The 17616-nt window shown below is 27.9% G+C and overlaps 1 protein-coding gene across 1 annotated transcript; it reads right to left on the bottom strand.

Moving 5' to 3' along the window:
• Positions 1 to 413: 413 nt before the first annotated feature.
• LOC142320219 (uncharacterized) lies at positions 414 to 17400 on the bottom strand. Its single transcript, XM_075357912.1, has 4 exons — positions 17013 to 17400; positions 10594 to 10664; positions 2021 to 2386; positions 414 to 681 (listed from the first exon to the last, which is right to left on the bottom strand). The coding sequence occupies exons 1-4, from the start codon at positions 17122 to 17124 to the stop codon at positions 430 to 432; spliced, it is 801 nt and encodes a 266-aa protein (XP_075214027.1). The 5' UTR covers positions 17125 to 17400; the 3' UTR covers positions 414 to 429.
• Between the last annotated feature and the right edge of the window lie 216 nt (positions 17401 to 17616).

Raw genomic sequence — 17616 nt, 5'->3', positions numbered from 1 at the left:
TGGTCAGTATGTTGATGAATTATTTGAATTTTCACAAAATTGTTTATATATATATATATATATATATAATTTATTTATTTAATTTTTTATAAAAATATTTATATTCTTTTTATATAAATTTCAAAAATATCACTTACTTAAATATAAATTATTATTAGTACCATTTTATCTTTGCCATTTTTATTTTTATTTTTACTAATTACTCATAATCTACTGATGATGGTTGTTTAAGAGTTGAAATTATCTTTTTATCTTTGATTTTAATTACAATTTTTTCCTGTGAACAATCTTTGAGCATTTTCTGTTTGCAAATATTCTTTTTATGATAAAAAAAAAAACCTAAGCAGTTATTACGTTTATTAGTGGTGATTACTGAAGAAAAGTTTTGAAAGATTAATAACACAGACTTATTTGCTATAAATTTTAATTTCATTGTAAAATATGAATAATTTTCCAGATTATCTCAGGTACCTGCTGTTGATCACAAATCTTTATCATTTCACTTATTTCCTTTTTCTGTTTTGACAAACAATCCTGTAGCGTATCAATTTCATTTCTTAGCTGACAAACAGTTTTTGTTGCTATCTCCAATTCACACTCAGTGTGACATTGTTTCTCGACAAGACATTTCAATCTTTTAATTTCATCTTTCAAGCTGCATACTTCTTTTAACTTGTCACTCTAAAAAAAAGTAATAATAAAATCAAATAAGTAACAGTACTTGATCAATAGGATAATGTGTAATACTTGTCAGTCAAAATCATATGTTTCAGCCAATAAAAAATTCAGGAGCCATTGTATCAAGATTATATGATTTGATGTTTATAAGCTTTCCTTAAAAAAGTGAAAAATATTGTACACTGTATTTTATATAGAGATGAGAATTTTATCATTTAAGAATTTCTATCTTCTGTTTTTTTTTTTTAACTTTGCTCAAAAAATGATCAATGATTACAGAATCATCAATCGAGATTTACAGTTTTATGGTATAATAAATAGCAGGATTTTGGGCACCACTTTCAACAATGTCAAGTGCCCCTATTAGCTTTTGAATACTGGAACTAAATTTTAACACTAATTTTAATACTGATATTTTACTAGTATTGTTCCTCTTTGAGTACCTTACAAAGAAAAGATTCCTTTACTTTACTTTCAGATCACATGCTAAAATATGCCATGACAAAACTATATTTCCTTTGTCAATCAATTAGCTTTATTCCTGTAAAGGAGTAAAGATAATTTTTTCACTACATACTCAATTTATTCTTATAAAATTATATTCTCCATACATGAAGACTAATGTCAAGTTCTTATGGCTGTTGAGATGAATTTTGAATTTATTTATCTACTTAAAGCTGACCAATAAGATGTGTTTTACACTAATTCTTATTACTGTCTTGGAATTCTAATCCCATTCACTGAAAAATGATCTTTCAAAATTTTTAGGATGCACTTTAATTTAAAAAGAGAAATCCATGGAAAATTATAATTTATAATTTTTCTTAAAAAATAAATTGAAATTTTGGGAGGTGTTTTACACTTTTACTACTGAATCACCGTTTTTAACATTTTTTCACTCGTTTTTAGGAAATCAGGTAATTTGATTAGAATTCCTATAAAATTGATAAATGTTTCTGTTAATATTTCTTTACAAAGAATAATTTCTAAATTTTTTATTGAATATCGAAGAATAAGTTAAATCTTTTGTCTAAAGATGCCCAAATTCCTCTTTTGCAAAAGTTTTTTTTTTGACATTTTACGTTCAATATATTTTAAGAACAAATTTACTGCAAATAAAGAATTCTTTTTAACAACATACTTTTTAATGTTAGTTTACTGAGCTTATTGACAATGTGCAAGCGGAATAACTGACTCATTTGCAACCATTGGCTAAGCCCTTGCATACTACCTTATGATTTGAGAAAAAATTAAAATCTGAGTGTGGACAACAGTCCTCACAAATAATAAATATTCAAATGTTGAATTATGATTCAACATTAAATAATAAATAATGATTTACCTTGTTTGAACTATTTTGAGAAGTACAGTCATCTGAGAACAAATGGCCATATCCTTGGCCTAACATCTTATCTTGCTCTTTTGGTGGAGTACCGAGATGAATACTACCTGATCGAGAACTTTGTTTATTGGAGAAACAAGTATCTTTATGACAGGATTGAGAATGCTGAGATGACTCTTCAGATGGACAGTCTGTTTTACTTAGGAAACTAGATTCAAAGTCTTTAGTTGAACATGGGTTACAAGGGTCATAAGAACTTTCAGCTTTGCTATCATCATAACAATACTCATCTGCTTCATCTTCAATTCTGCAATGGATTGTCTCAACATTGCTGCAATCTGATTTCCCCATGCATTTGCAGTTATTCTGAAATAAATTTTATTTTTAAATATCAAAATTATAAAATCCATTATGTTAATAAAAATTTTAATCATCTGAATAAATTGAATCTTATATAGATAGTTAAGGAAGCAAAATCATAAAGAGAAATTAAATTAAATTTAAAAATCAGCATTGATAAAGAATCCTGATGGAGCATATTATCCTACTTACAACAAATTATCATCATATTTATTTATAAAAGTTGGTCAGAGGCTACATAACCAAATCAGCCTCTTACATCTACTTAGCCTTGTTATTACTATTTGTTTCTGGTGTTTGTTAATTGTAACTAGTATTTAAAAGAATTATAAAAATTTTATTAAGTCATTAATTGGTAGGTAGATTTCCAGAGACAATCCAATTTCAATCTCATATCAGTAACATCTTTTGTTCATAAAATATGAATCACCTCAAATTAAAACCATATTATTGTTCTGGTGTTTTTTCCTGTGAAAGGAATGAATTCATATTATTTGCTCATGCGTAAATGCATATCTTTATCTATCATTCTAACTAGGTCAAAGAGTATAATTGTGAAAAATTCAAAGTGATGCAGTAATGTTTATAAATGACACTACAAATTTATAATCTATACTGCCAAAATTTTAACTAAAATGTAAAAAAAATAAATGAGATCTAACATTTGATAAAAGTAAAATGAATTTGTATCAAGCTGAACTATTCAGTGTTTCTTTGGATACAAGATCTTATCTATTAGCTAGAACAAACCAGTAAGTGTGAAAGTTCAAAAAATACCTCATACAAAATTGATTTCAAATTTTAATTTTTAAGTTAAAATATATTCCAAAGTGTAAGTTCCTGTTTGATGGGGAAAGGAAACCCCCAATAATATTTAAAGAAATAAGCTTTTTATAAAAACCTTTTAAAATTCTGTTTGCTTATTTATCATTGCTTGAAATTTTATGCTGAAATTCATTCTCAGCTAGTAAATCAAAAAAATAAGCATTCTAAAAACTTATTTTTAGAAAATGTTGAGTCAACAACTTCTAAATTTCATAACTTTTTACTCCATGAAAAATTATTATAATCAATGACAAATTCTTCCCTTAAGCTTTCAACAGATCAATAAATGAGAGTAATTTTTACCTTTTCATAAAGTGCATTGTAGTCAATTTTAAACTTCTGTATTTTGTAAAACAATCCATTACAGAATACAAAGATAATTTGAATTAATTCAACATTTGACTGGCTCTTTGAAAGGAGAGGTTAATATTTTGTTGATTATATTGGTTAAATCAGAGATAGCTGTTTGAAGTTAGAATAGAGCAAATCTTAACAAGGGAGTAAAAGCCTAACCTATTAAGTGAATAATTAATGCTTCCAGCCATAGACGTATTCAGTTACGACCAGTCTTTCTCAAAACATGTTTCACCTTCTACACCTTTGACAATTTAAATTGTTTTGTAGGAGTGAAGGCAACTTTACATGAAGTCCCAGCTTTCATCTCACTAGCTACACTTAATTAACAAAAACTGAAATGTTATAATATTATTCCATTCTTTTTATTTTGTTTCCAGTGTTCTTTTTAAAACCCAATTATATCATTTGTTTAGCTTGGACACCCAGACACCCTACTAACTCTGGTACCCTTCAATTAAAGAATTAAACTATAATACTACCTTTCAACTGTTTTACTCCATTTTCAGAAATTAGTAAAAAACTTAAAATGGTATAATAGAATGTTAGGCTCCCTTGCCCTTCTCAATTGAAATAATAAGATTGATTATACAGCAAAATTTATTTTAAAATGATATTCATTTTAAAAGCGTTGGTATAAACAGAATGTACCATAAATTAGAGTTTCCTTTCTTTCAAAGGTAACTTACAACCCTTGCATCCTGTTTAACTGAAAGAAAACTGAAAATTGCAATATTCAAACTATCTTTTTCAGAATCAGGTTCTACCTCAGAAATAGGTCAAGAAGCTTCTAGGTATTGAAAGAGGTTGAAACTGCTTATCCATCCAGAAGCTCAGCCCATTAACTTCTCCCCTCTTCCCACAAACCAATTAGCAACAAGGAATTTTTTGTTTTTGTAGTTTACTTTCTTCTAGTGGACAGTTAAAAAGTTTTACAGGTTTGAAAATTTGAAGCCTCTCTCACAGCTCACTCAGGTACTCAAGGTCCCTTAGTCACATTATTAAAAAAAAAAAAAAAAACTGAAATCTTGCAACATTCAAATTTTATTTTTAATGCATATTCATTCATAAAAATCTCACTAAGCTAGAGGATCTATAAAGTAATGAAAACTATGCATTTTCCAAGAGTCTGTTTTTTGGAGGAGAGGTGTCAAAAAGAAGTTCCTCCTACATTCCTCAGGTCCTTTTTTAATTTTGAAAATCTGATGTGTATTGTAATTAGCATTACATTAATAACTGAAAAAATAAACAATTATCAAATTGTTAAAATTTACTTGTTTTATTAATCTTAAATACTTTTATTTCTATTAAACTTATTTAAAGATAAGTTGGAGATAACTCACTTTATTAAAAATAACATTATTAAAATTAAATGTGTACATATTACTTATAAAACATTTTTTCATATTAGTGTTTAAACAACTGATATAAACAAGTCCTGTTCATATCTTACTTCTTTATATTCTGTTTATCAGTTAATTCTTTACTCTTATATGACAAAACTGGAATCAAATTTAGTAAAAATTTCAAGGGAAGTTAATCTATATCCATGTATCAAATATTTATGAGAAAGAATTCTCCCATTTCAAATTAAAAAAAAATAATAATTTTATCATTCAGGATGTATTCTAAAAATTAAAACTATTAAAAACAAATTTTATAAAACAATAAAAACATTCAATAAATTTTTTTTTTTTAATTTCAAACTGGGTTTTGTGTCCTCTCCTTCCATAGTTAGCGTGAAAATTAATTTGAACACAGATATTATTTAACAAAAAGTAACTTTATTTAGAAATAATCATACAATACAATTTATAGATATCTAGTAATTAATATGTCCTCCTTTATTCTTAGTAACTTCATGTACATAATTTGGCATCTATTCAGAAAGTGTACTACAGATTTTTCTGATTTCTTCATCATGAAACCATTCTACTATTATTGCTTTAATAAGGTCAATTTTTATGATAAAATTAATTTTTGAGAGTTGTTTTTTGATTATTGCCCAAAGATTTTCAATTGAGTTCAAGTCTCGGGTGTTGCTTGGCTACAAGGGTACTTAAATGTTTTATTCATTGATGTATTTTCATCTGATACTCATTGGAAAACCATTTTTCCAATCTTCTTTGATCCAGTTAGCACATGCTAGAGCCCACAAGAGGCTTTTTTTTTTACACACTGCTGGTGTTAAAAGATGCTTTTCAGCTGGCCAACGAGCTTTCTGTCCAGTTCCAAGTAGTTGGTGTCATATGTAATATGAACAGTTGTCACATGCAAATCTGTTCCACTAGCTGCTAATTATCGATTTAAGTCTACAGCAGATAATTTTGGGTCAAGTTTAATTTTCTTCAGTAATAACTTATCCCGTGTTGGAGTAGTTTTTCTTTTAAGGCTCCATCTGCCTTTTCTTTGAGTTGAAAGGATCCAGTTTCTTTAAACTGAAATTTTAAAATAGCATTTACTCTCTCTCTCTCTAGTCCAACACCACACTCAGAAGCTATTTATTTGGTATGCTGAGAAAGATAAACAATTTTCAAATGCTTTCTTTAAGTTATGTCCATTATTAAAAATTTAAGGCACACAAAACAAAACATATAGTTTTGTAATAAAAAAATGACAAAACTTTTAAAATGTTATTTATAACTTGAAAATTACTAAATAACCAAAGAATAAATAACCTCACAAACATACGACTTAAAGAATGGGTGTGTGGTCAAGCAGTGTTGCCACACATAGAAATAAACAAAAGATTTCCTGTGTTCAGATTAATTTGCACGCTACTGTATATATTCTCATGGCGGCTTCTTATAAAGTAAAGAGATTATTAGTTTCAGTATATTGAAGGATCCAAGACCAGAACTGAGTGGAATGTGTATAACCATAATTTTGTGAAAAAGTATGTTTGACACTCTCATGTATGAACTGTTTTTAAACATTAAATAAGGCACTGGTTCCATATTTATATCAAACTATTTTGATTAATAGACTAAGTGTAATTGACACTACTAACAGACAAGTCTTATTTATGAATTTTAAATTATGCTTTTAAGGTGGGAAAATGGAGAGATATTTGTTTGAGGAATCACTTATTTGTGATTATAATTATGCGCTTTGTAATTTATTAATCATTTTATTTTGTTTAAAATTTCAAAGTATTATATTTAATTTAATTTAATTATCATGTTTTGTAAATATATTAAAATATTTAGAGATAGATGTGTAAAATTTTGTAAAATTATTGAAGAGTATCTATCACCTTTTATGTGAACTAAGTCATATGCGGTTGGTTTTTATTTATTAATTGTTTTCTTTCTTGTAATTCATTATATGGTAGATGCAAATTTAGTTCTGTGTTGTACATGGTTGATAGTTGGAATATGTTTTCAGGGGTGTATTCTGCTATTTTAAGAATAATAAAGATTGTTTTAAGGCTTTATCTAACACAGTGTTCATATGGTTAATTGTATTATGTGTAAAATATGTCCAACATTTTTGTGTACTTGGAGTTTCTTTTAAGTTTTCTCTTAATTTTGTTTGTATGATTATGTAGTATTAGTGTCTGTATGTACTCAAAATTATACATATGATTTTAAAAACAAAAGAAAGCATTTCAAAATTAAAAATGTATTTTTAATTTGCAGTGTAGGTTTTTACAGCTAATTTAAACTGCTGACCAACTAACAATTCATTAAGTCTGGAGGGGGAAAAATCTGTTAAAGGTAAATGAAAAAACTTTTTAAGTTATAAATATATACTGAATTTCAATTTTAAAGTTGTAGAGGCCAAAAATGTATAAACCCCTCAACAACTTTAAAATAAATTTTATTATTAATCATGGCCCATTGGTATAGATAAATTAATTATGCAATAATTTCCACTTACCAACAATTTTTTATTATTATGTCTGAGCACTTTCGGATATTAATCCATAATCAAGAACATTTATGTGTTATGCATTAAAATTATTTCCTTCACAAATTAATACATTCAATATTTATATTTATAATTTTTGTTTTTAAAATTCAAAATTCATTTAATATATTAATTTGTGAAGGAAATAATTATAATGCATAACACAAATGTTCTTGATGATGGATTAATATCCGAAAGTGCTTGGACATAATAATAAAAAATTGTTGGTAAGTGGAAATTATTATATAATTAACTTTAAAACTGTTCCCGATAGAATACTGTAACTTTCAGGATAAGTTATCGGTCAACTACTTTACCTTTTGACAAGAAATAGAATTTCAACTCCTTCTTGGGAGTTGGTTCAGGGGTTGTAACTCAAATATTTTAAATGGTAACACACTTTATGTGATAGTAATTTTAAAGGTCTTTTTAAGACAAGAAAAATGGTTTAAATAAAAAGTTGGTATGGTGTCTGTATCCAAAATGGCAGCAGGATAAAGTGTTTTTTTTTAATTAATAAATTTAGTAAGTTCAAATAATAATGTTAAATAAAAGAAATTAACTAATTTAATTAAAATTTATTTTAAAAGTAAAATTAAAATTTTAAAATATTTAAAAATTTATATTTTTTAACATAAGAAATTGTTTTTGTTCCAATTTAATGAGTAAATAAAAAAATTGTCACCTAATCATGCTGATCAGCTGATAGTCTCTTACCATTGTTGCAAGGAGTGTTTCATTACTACATTGTTAACTTCTTATGATAATTTGTTACGACTGGTTGGCTGACTGATTGATTAATTGATTTTGTCTACTTTTACCGCTTTTGTTATTTACATATTTTTTACCTTTTTTGTAATTGTTTTTAACTGATTTAATCTTTTCGTTGCTATTTGTTAACATTGCCATCAACATGTCATTTACTGAACAGGAGAGGGTCACACTTTTAATGATGAGGGGCTTTAGTGAATAGAGTTAGGTCGTGTAATGAAGTTTGTAAATAAATCAATACAACATTTAATAATTGTACCCTATTTCAAAAGGTACAATGTCAAAAACCATCAAATGATTTGAAGAAACAGGGAGCATTAATAATAGAGGAAAACCAGACAGGGCTAAATCTGCCACAAATAATAAATCGTTATTATTATAATCTTATTTCATTATAATTATTATCTTGCATAATCTTGATTATAGAGATTTTGCAAGAATTTATTGAGAATCCTCATTCCTCTACTTGAAGTGAAAATTTCAAATCCTTCAAAATTCATCTGGAGCAAGAACTTGAACAATGATGACTGTGATTGAAAACTTGAGTACTGTGAAATTATGATTAACAGTATTTATTCATTCAGATGTCAACAACAATTAAATTAAACTTAATTTAATAGTCAGATTTATTAAGCAGCAGTTTTTAGAGATGAGGCCACATTTTTTTAAATGGCAATGTAAACTGCTGCAATTGTCCGTACTGGACTGATATTAATCTGCACTGTTATCGTGACAAACATACAGAGTATCCAGTCAAAGTAAATCTATGGGCAGGTATTGTTGGTGGATGATTGATAGGGCCTATATTTATTGTTGGAAATTTAAAACAGTGAAATATGAGGCTTTGAATCTCGACCATATCGTTCCAAATATTCAAAACATTGTTGGCTCCAACTTCCAAAACCATTTGGTTTTAACAATATGGTGCCCTGCCTCATGGTCTTAAGTACATGAAATTTTAAATGCACTTTTTCCTGGAAGATGGTTTGGTTTCAAATAGAATGGCCAGTGAGATCACCGACTTGTCACCATTGGATTACTTTCTATGGGGGGCCACATAAAAAGTATTGTTTATCATAATAAGCCTCAAGATATCGATGATTTACAAAATAGAATTTGAAACTCAGCACAAATATCACCAGGTAATTGTTGAATAAAGCAGTATCATCCTTTAACAACCACATGAGAGGGAGGACATTCAAAATTTATTAAAATAAAATAAGCATTATTGGTAAATAAACAAACATTACGCTTAATGATTTTTTTAAAAATAAATTTATTTGATAGTATCTATTTAATCAAATTTTTATAAATTTATTTATTTGCGATAACAGTTCCTTAAATGATCAGTAATTTTTTTAAAATGCAAATTTTCCCACTACCATTTGCATACAGAGATGGTATCAACGTTTTATTTATACCATTTTTCTTGTCTTAAAAGAGACCTTTAAAATGATATATCACAAAAGGGTGTTTTAAAATATTTAAGTTACAACCTCTGAGCCACTCCCCTCCCCAAGAAGCAGTTTTGACTCACTCTGTGAACTTGAAAAATTCAAATTTCTGAATGTAGTCTACCAACCCTACACCAATTGCACTTTTAAATGAATAACCTTCTAAAATATTAGCTGTTTTCTATACACACCTCTACTAAGCTGCCAAAAAAACATCCAGAACATACAATGGTGAAATTAGAATAAAGTAATTCTTCGGTTTATTCAAATTTACATTAAAACCATTTACCTTTCATGGCAAATACAGTATGAGAAACTACTGTAATATTTCATAGATGCAATCTTCTTACAACTTTTTATGGAGTATCTTCTTGTACTAAAATATATTTTATCTTATAAGCTACAGAAATTTAATCTTATGGATATTATTTATCTTATGGATATTGCTTTGAATTGGATCTAGTTTGTGACATTTTCTTGTGACAGTTTGGTAAAAAATAAAATGAAATAGTCCATCAAAACAACCACCAGTCATCTCAGTAACATGGGTGTTAAAGATATATCTTAATTAGTTTCCTTAATCATGACCTTGATAGTCAGCCTGATGACAGTTCAAACACAATATTCCAAGTTGGATATTCCCAATCAGAGAGAAACAAATGCAAATAGAATTACCTCCAGCTATTGCCTCAACACTGGAAAAGAACAAAATAATCCTTGAAGTCAAACTAGCCAGAAGCCTTTCTTTTGGAATAATAATGTGCAAAATCTCGATGATTGCTGGATCACTTAAAAAAAGAACAATTAAATTACAACCAACAACAAACAATGAGATCAATTATATTTTATTATAACAATAATAATAGTAATAATAAAATGAATGGAATTTTCACTAACCTCTAATTCTGAAGCTTTTGTATGAAGCAATTCTACAAGTTTATAACATGGAATATAGCCAGGTGGCAATTCTGTAAATGAATTTAGCATATTTTTAATTGAAGTACACCTACATCTATACATCTATTAAGATATCTTTATTTTAAATCATACAAAAATAATAAATGGAATTATAAATGTTAATAAATTATTAAGTAAATACTGAAGAAAACTAATATATATACTGTATGATATATAATCTTTGGATTATATATTTACTAGCTGTAGGGCGTGCCATAGGCACGCCTCTGCAGCACTGTCTCAGAATGCTGTTATTAGGTGTTCAAAATTGATCCTTGACTTCTTGTGTAAAAATGTTTTTTTTTTTTGAATGATGAAAACTGATAAATGTAAAGCAAAAAAAACAGGTTCGTCATCGTTCAGTTTAGCACCCTGCCTCATTAGGAAATAAGTTAATCTATATACCAAAAGTAATTTTAAATGGATAATTGATAGTATTTTCAGTATCTATTTATTTGTATCGAAAAATACTTGTTTCAGTTCATTAATTAAGCTTTACATACTTGTACTTTCTAAACATCTTTAGATCATGCACTACTATCAAGATACTATTCTGTATCCAAATTCACCTTAGAAACTTCAATTAAGGCCAATCTTTCATTTGAATCATTTACATTTTGTTTATTTGCCTCTGACAATTTCTTTTGACGAAACTAACAATCTTTTACACAATATATTTAGTTTTCATAAAACCTGAATAATTTTTACACCGATTCTTTTTATGTCCAACCTTTCTACAAGAAAAACTTTTGAGACTAAATTTATTTACATGTTTAGCAGTTAACACCACAGTATCTTCACTAGATTTCAAATGCTCTTCTTCAATCAATAATCTAGTTGTTAAATTATTTAGAGTTTGCTGATTTTCACCCACTGATTTCCAAGCAAAAAAAATGATCAAAGATAAAATTATTTTTGTAATAACCAGATTACAAAAAGATCAGATTTCAGGTATTTCTTCCTTATTGCTTAAGAGAAACAGTTAAATTTTTAATTTTTGATAGAAAGTCCATAACACCATTTTCAGACTTCAAATTAAAAAATTGTAGCTGTAATAAATGAATATTCATACTTAATTGATGCTCATATATTGTTTTCTGTTTAGTCCAAATTTCATTTGCAGTCTTGCACATTAAAATGTGCGACTAAGGCCTGAATTCCACGCACATTAATAACACTTCCTGTGCACATACATTATAAATTTCATACTTTTTCAATTCTGCAGCTTTCAAAACATCTGGTTTCTGTATATCTCCATTGGTAATAACAAAGAGATCTTTAGCTATCAATACTACCCTCATCTGGAATTTCCAAATATTCCAGTTATTTTCATTTAACTTCATAAACTGCTGTGATTCCATATTTACCCACATGGTCACAACTAAACAAAATTTTCATGACCTCTGTACCTTTGTTCACAGTTACATATCTGGGCCCATAACCTGTTGCAGAGTGCTTTAATAAATATTAATAAATACACATATTGATGACCAGCAGTTTCCTTCTAAAAGTAGTTTTAATAACTCAAACTCTAACAAAAACTCCCATATACTGCACATATTCTCTTTCAGTGTTAATACACTACTGTTAATATGGACCTCACTCGCTATCGATTGACACAAAGCCAATATTACTGTTACAATTTGGTTGCTGAAATTCAGTTAATGAAATAACCTTAGGAATAGCCTGAGCTATTGTTATAGATTGTTACAATAGCAATAGGTTATTGTAATGTCACAGACTTGAAGAAAATAATTTTGTATAACAATATGCTAGCATCTAGTTATCTTGATAATTTAGTTAAACAATCATTTCACAAATCATATAAATTGAAGAATGGGCAAGGAATAACTTCTTTTAAGGAGACCTGCACCTTTTCTCAAGTAGTTCTTTAATAAATCAAGGAAAAGCAATTTCTTACAGCACATATTTGCGTACTTCAATGCCAAAATATGTGATCTGTTACAGGCTGATCCCATTCTGAATATTCTGATTTCCTAAGGGATTATATGTGGGATGAATGTATATTACCTAAAGGAATGCATACTATGCCCAGATGATAATTAATTTAAGTGCTACTTTTTTCTTTTATTTTTGAAGCATTTCCAATCAGATTCTCAAAACCAGGAAAAGTAGAACATATAAATAAATGAATCACTAAAAAAGAAACGGAAATACAATAAGAAAACCAAGTCGACAACTACTATTATCTGAAACTTGTAACAGAATAAGTTTGGAAAGAAGACAACTGAGGGAAAGAACTGACTTCTCAGCACAATTTTTAGTAATTCATTAATACATCTATTTCTCAATACATAGAAATCTCTAAAAAAAATTCAAGTTAGTGATAACTTTTATAAAATATCATGTAAACGAATTTAAAATAATAATGAAGAAAATGAACCTATTCCAGTGTTAAAAAGGAATGAACATAAAATGATTTTACAAATTGAATAACAACTCTAAAACAGTTTAAGATTTAGATCTGATATCTTTAACATATGATAAACTAAAAATTTATTTTTACTTTATTTAAAAAGTATTTATTAAAAATTTCATGGTTATATGTGCAGTACGTTTTTAATGGCAAGCAATCAAAGTCAAGTCAAGAGACAGCCACTCAGAAAATAGAGTATTTTCATTTTCACCACATAACGTACTTTAAATAGTAAAAGTTACTATTTGACACCATTAAACAATGAACAAAATTATTTAAACAGTGATGAGACTTGTTTTGATACAAAGCTGAATAGTTCTTATTTTATTAAGATCAAACTCCAGTAAATATAATTTCTCCACCAATAGTGGTTATTATTATTGTTTGATGAAATAACACAGAAACTTAGAAGTTTTTACATGGAATATGGAAATGGAATTTTGCATCGTATGAAAAATATCATGCCCGACAGGATTTAAATCCCGGATCTCAGGATGAAAAGCGAAGATCCTATCACTCCGTCATGGAGATTGGCTAATTAAGTTCTTGAGTTTATAAATTAAATATAGCCTATATCTCTGAAAATAACCCTACAAATTCTTTGAAAAAATTAATATACAGAATTATACTACTACTAGAAGGTTCTCTAAGCACCATTATGCAACTCCTTTATAAGTGCTGTTATTAAGTGGCATGTGAATAATGATGTCCATCTTGAAACAGACAACAATATTATACTTGATCTATGATGTATTAGTTCATTTAATTCATTGTTATTTTTTTCAAATTTAATATGCATTTCAGATTGTACAAGTGTGGCCATGGCTTTTATCCACTAAGAGTAAAATTTGCATGTTTTAATTAGATCTTTATATAACTATTCTGTTTCTATCAGGTTAATTTTAAAGTTTTGTTCTATTGCTCTGAACAGTGAATGGATAACGCAACTGGGTCAATCTATTTTAAGTGACCCAAGGGTGGTTGCTTGACCAATTCAAAAAAATATTGAAACTTACCCAATTGTTTCCTACATATCTCAGGACATTAAAACTATTTTTTTAAGCAGTTTATCTGTGGCGGCCATTTTTGCTAAATGCGCACACCTATTTTTCTGATTGTAAGGGTTTATGGAAAAAATCATAACTAAAAAAACTATTGTTCCTGGAAGGATGAAACAAAAAGCAATTTATTCATATTTTCTCAACGTAAAAGATTGGTCCATCAATCTTAGATAGGTAAATTGAAGAGAGATAGAAAATTACTAATAAAGTTGAACATGAAAAACGGTGAAATTTCACTTTTGGTAATTCTTTTGAATAGACAGGGATGGCATGCACAGTTTGAAAGATTTTTTTATATGTAGGTATATGTTAGTAGTTCTAACATAAATAATTTTAATGGGATATACTTACCCCCTTTTTTTAAGAATTTTTGAGAACTAATTTTTTTTTTTTAATTCAAATTTTGGCATCCAATAACTCTGATTGGGCTGGTGATAAAGATCTCAAATTTGCACAACCTACAATGTTTTTGTAGATGTTTATGGCAAGTAAAAATGTTTCTTTTTATGTAGGTATATGTTAGTAGTTCTACCATAAATAATTTTAATGGTGATATACTTACCCCTACTGTATTTGCACAACCTACAGTGTTTTTGTATGTGTTTATGGCAAGTAAAAAGGTTTCTTGTGTATTATACTAATAAAAATGTAACAACCTCTCAAAAATCATGAAAAACGTGTTAAAAGCAATACCAATTTGACTCCCTAAATAAGTGCTCCAAGGGAATTTATTGTCTTCTTTGCACTTTAAATTTTTTTATATATTTTTTTGTATTTAGCCAATTGTATATTATGTAGTTTCCTGCCCTAATTAAGATTCAATATTAAATTTCTTTACAGCATTAATTAAGATAATAAAAATTGAAACCGAATGTGAAATTTAGAAAAAAACTCCATATAAAAATATTATAAACATGGCAATAATATTTCAAATTTTACTTTTTATATGAATATCCGCAACTTTGTAATTTATTGGATACAGCATTAATAAAATGAGTAAATTATTAATTTAAAAATAAGACGTACTTATTTAGCAACACTTTAAGTAGCGTTCCCAGTTTTGCAATAATGCATCATTAGCACATATAATGTTAAATGAATCACATATTGGTAAGCTGTAACAGTCATTTCAACAAGATTCAGTCATTCACACCATACTTGACAACTCAGACAATTTTGCTAAAAGAATGATTTTGCCAAGTAGATAAAAAAACTCATTGCATTTAAATAATTACTGAAAAACCTTTTTTTTTGTACTTATCCATAACAAAGGAGTGTACAATTTCTCCCCTAATTGTATTGGACAATTACTTACAGTTATACTCATATTAGTTATATAATTAACAAACTTGATTTGTGATATTTAAGTATGTTATTAGTCGACTGACGACAGCCAGAGATCTCTATGAAAGCATAATCTGTGGTATATGCTGTAACAAGGGAACTCTGCTAAATGAAAATCGAAATGGTGCCTAACTGTACTGCTGTGCAGTATATTATAGCACTTTAAACTACCCACAACTTTTTCCATGTTTTGTGTACGAGCATCATACTCTGGCTGAATCGACATAGTTATTTTATCTAAGTTTAATATGATTAAACCACTGGGTTGGTCTAATGTGAACTTATCATAAATCAGCTGATTTCAAAGTTGGGAGTTCTAAGTTCAAATCCTAGTAAAGGCAGTTACTTTTATATGGATTTGAATACTAAATTGTGGATACCAGTGTTCTTTGGTGGTTGGGTTTCAATTAACCACATATTTCGGGAATGGTCTACCTGAGACTGTACAAGACTACACTTTATTTACATTCATACATATCACTCTCAATCATCCATCGTCTGAAATAATACCTTATGGTGGTTTTGGAGGCTAAACAGAAACAGAAAAAGTCTAATATGATTAGAATCCAGCTTTTTCAAGTCTGCAATACACTTCCCGTGAATTGTAATAAACGACATACTTTCTTGATAATGATTTTGATGGTATACATTATTGTGCTAAGGATCAGTCATTAGTAATTTAGAAGGACTCTTTCATCAATATGCAAATTTTACCCAGTTTTTACTAAATTAAAAGAACATGTCATAATACATTGAGAGGCTGTAGACATAGAGGTTATAAGTTTTAAATCACTACATTCACAGACAGGATATAAAATTTACAACTACCTTGATAACATACATATAACTTTTTCTGTACCATCTGTCAAACTTACCTTTCATTGTATTCCTTTAACTTCAAGTGATCTCATCAAATGATATTTTTTTATTTTGTTTAATTAAATATTCCCTTATTAAAGTCAAAATAAAACTGCTGCATAACACATAAATCTATATTCTATTTTTGCAGTCTTGCTCAGAATGAACTGAATCTACTATATTTCAATTAACATTTTTTTATTAAATAAAATTCAAAATGGAAACAATCATAAAAAGTGTTATTTAAAAAAAAACGAAAAAGTGAATAATGTACACTACAACAATGACTGATAATATGTTAACAATCTATTTGAGGAATAAAACACACTTTCAAATTATTGAATTTGATGTGACAAAAGCATTGCATTTGCCATAAATTTTGCCTAAGATACCAGCATGAATCTTAGCAATGACAGATAGGCAAGGTATTAAATAGAGATCAATAAAATATTTTCCAATAATAAGACTGTCAGGGCAGGTTTAAACTGAAATACAGAAAACATTGCTAAACCCATTCGTAATTTAAAACTTATTAATAATTCTATTAGATTTTATTTTTGAAACATTAGGATTTGTAGAATTGTACAAATTCCACGAGAACAAATAATAAAACATTACAAAGAATATAAAACACATTATTATAATAAGCAAATACTTACTATTGTATTCCATCTGCTCTAAAAGATCTACTAATATACACTGTTGCTGCTTAGGATAATGCATGAATTCAACTTGAAGAATATTTTGGGCAACAAATTTTCCTTTAGGCATAATCTTTCTCAACACCGAATTCTTTCATATATTTCATGGCAGCATATATAAATTCCACATGTCCTCTTTTATGGGTCTCCCTAACCCTGAAATGATTCAATAATTCTAAATAAGTTTCTTTTGATTTGTCTTCAGTTCTTTCAAAACGGTTAGGAGCCGATAGTTTTTCATCATCTCTCTTAGAAGAGAAATTCTTATTGAATGTATGAAAGCACGTCCTATTATTAAAAATTACTTTTCTATGTAATCCATCACAAACGTTTAAAAAACCAGTAATTTTTTTAAACTAAGTCTAAAAATTGCTCGTGACATTAGTAGGCGTTAAATAAGAATTACCGGTCAACATAAATTAGGATACTTGAAAAATCACATGTTATTTATAAATCATTTTATAAACTATATACATTACAAAAAAAGATATTTAAAGACAAAAATCATACACATAACGCTGAAACAATATTATTTACAGTAATTATTTTTTTCAGCTAGAGA

Source organism: Lycorma delicatula, chromosome 2 (genome assembly GCF_047948215.1).
Source record: "Lycorma delicatula isolate Av1 chromosome 2, ASM4794821v1, whole genome shotgun sequence".
Taxonomy (NCBI): domain Eukaryota; kingdom Metazoa; phylum Arthropoda; class Insecta; order Hemiptera; family Fulgoridae; genus Lycorma; species Lycorma delicatula.
This window is presented reverse-complemented; position numbering and strand designations above follow the sequence as displayed.

Excerpts from the sequence above, each read along its gene's own strand:
- LOC142320219 (XM_075357912.1), bottom strand. The coding sequence starts at position 17,124 with ATGCCTAAAGGAAAATTTGTTGCCCAAAATATTCTTCAAGTTGAATTC. Across the intron at positions 10,665-17,012 it reads AGAGCAGATGGAATACAATA|AATTGCCACCTGGCTATATT; the intron begins GTAAGTATTTGC and ends ATTCATTTACAG. Across the intron at positions 682-2,020 it reads CTCAAAATAGTTCAAACAAG|AGTGACAAGTTAAAAGAAGT; the intron begins GTAAATCATTAT and ends ACTTTTTTTTAG.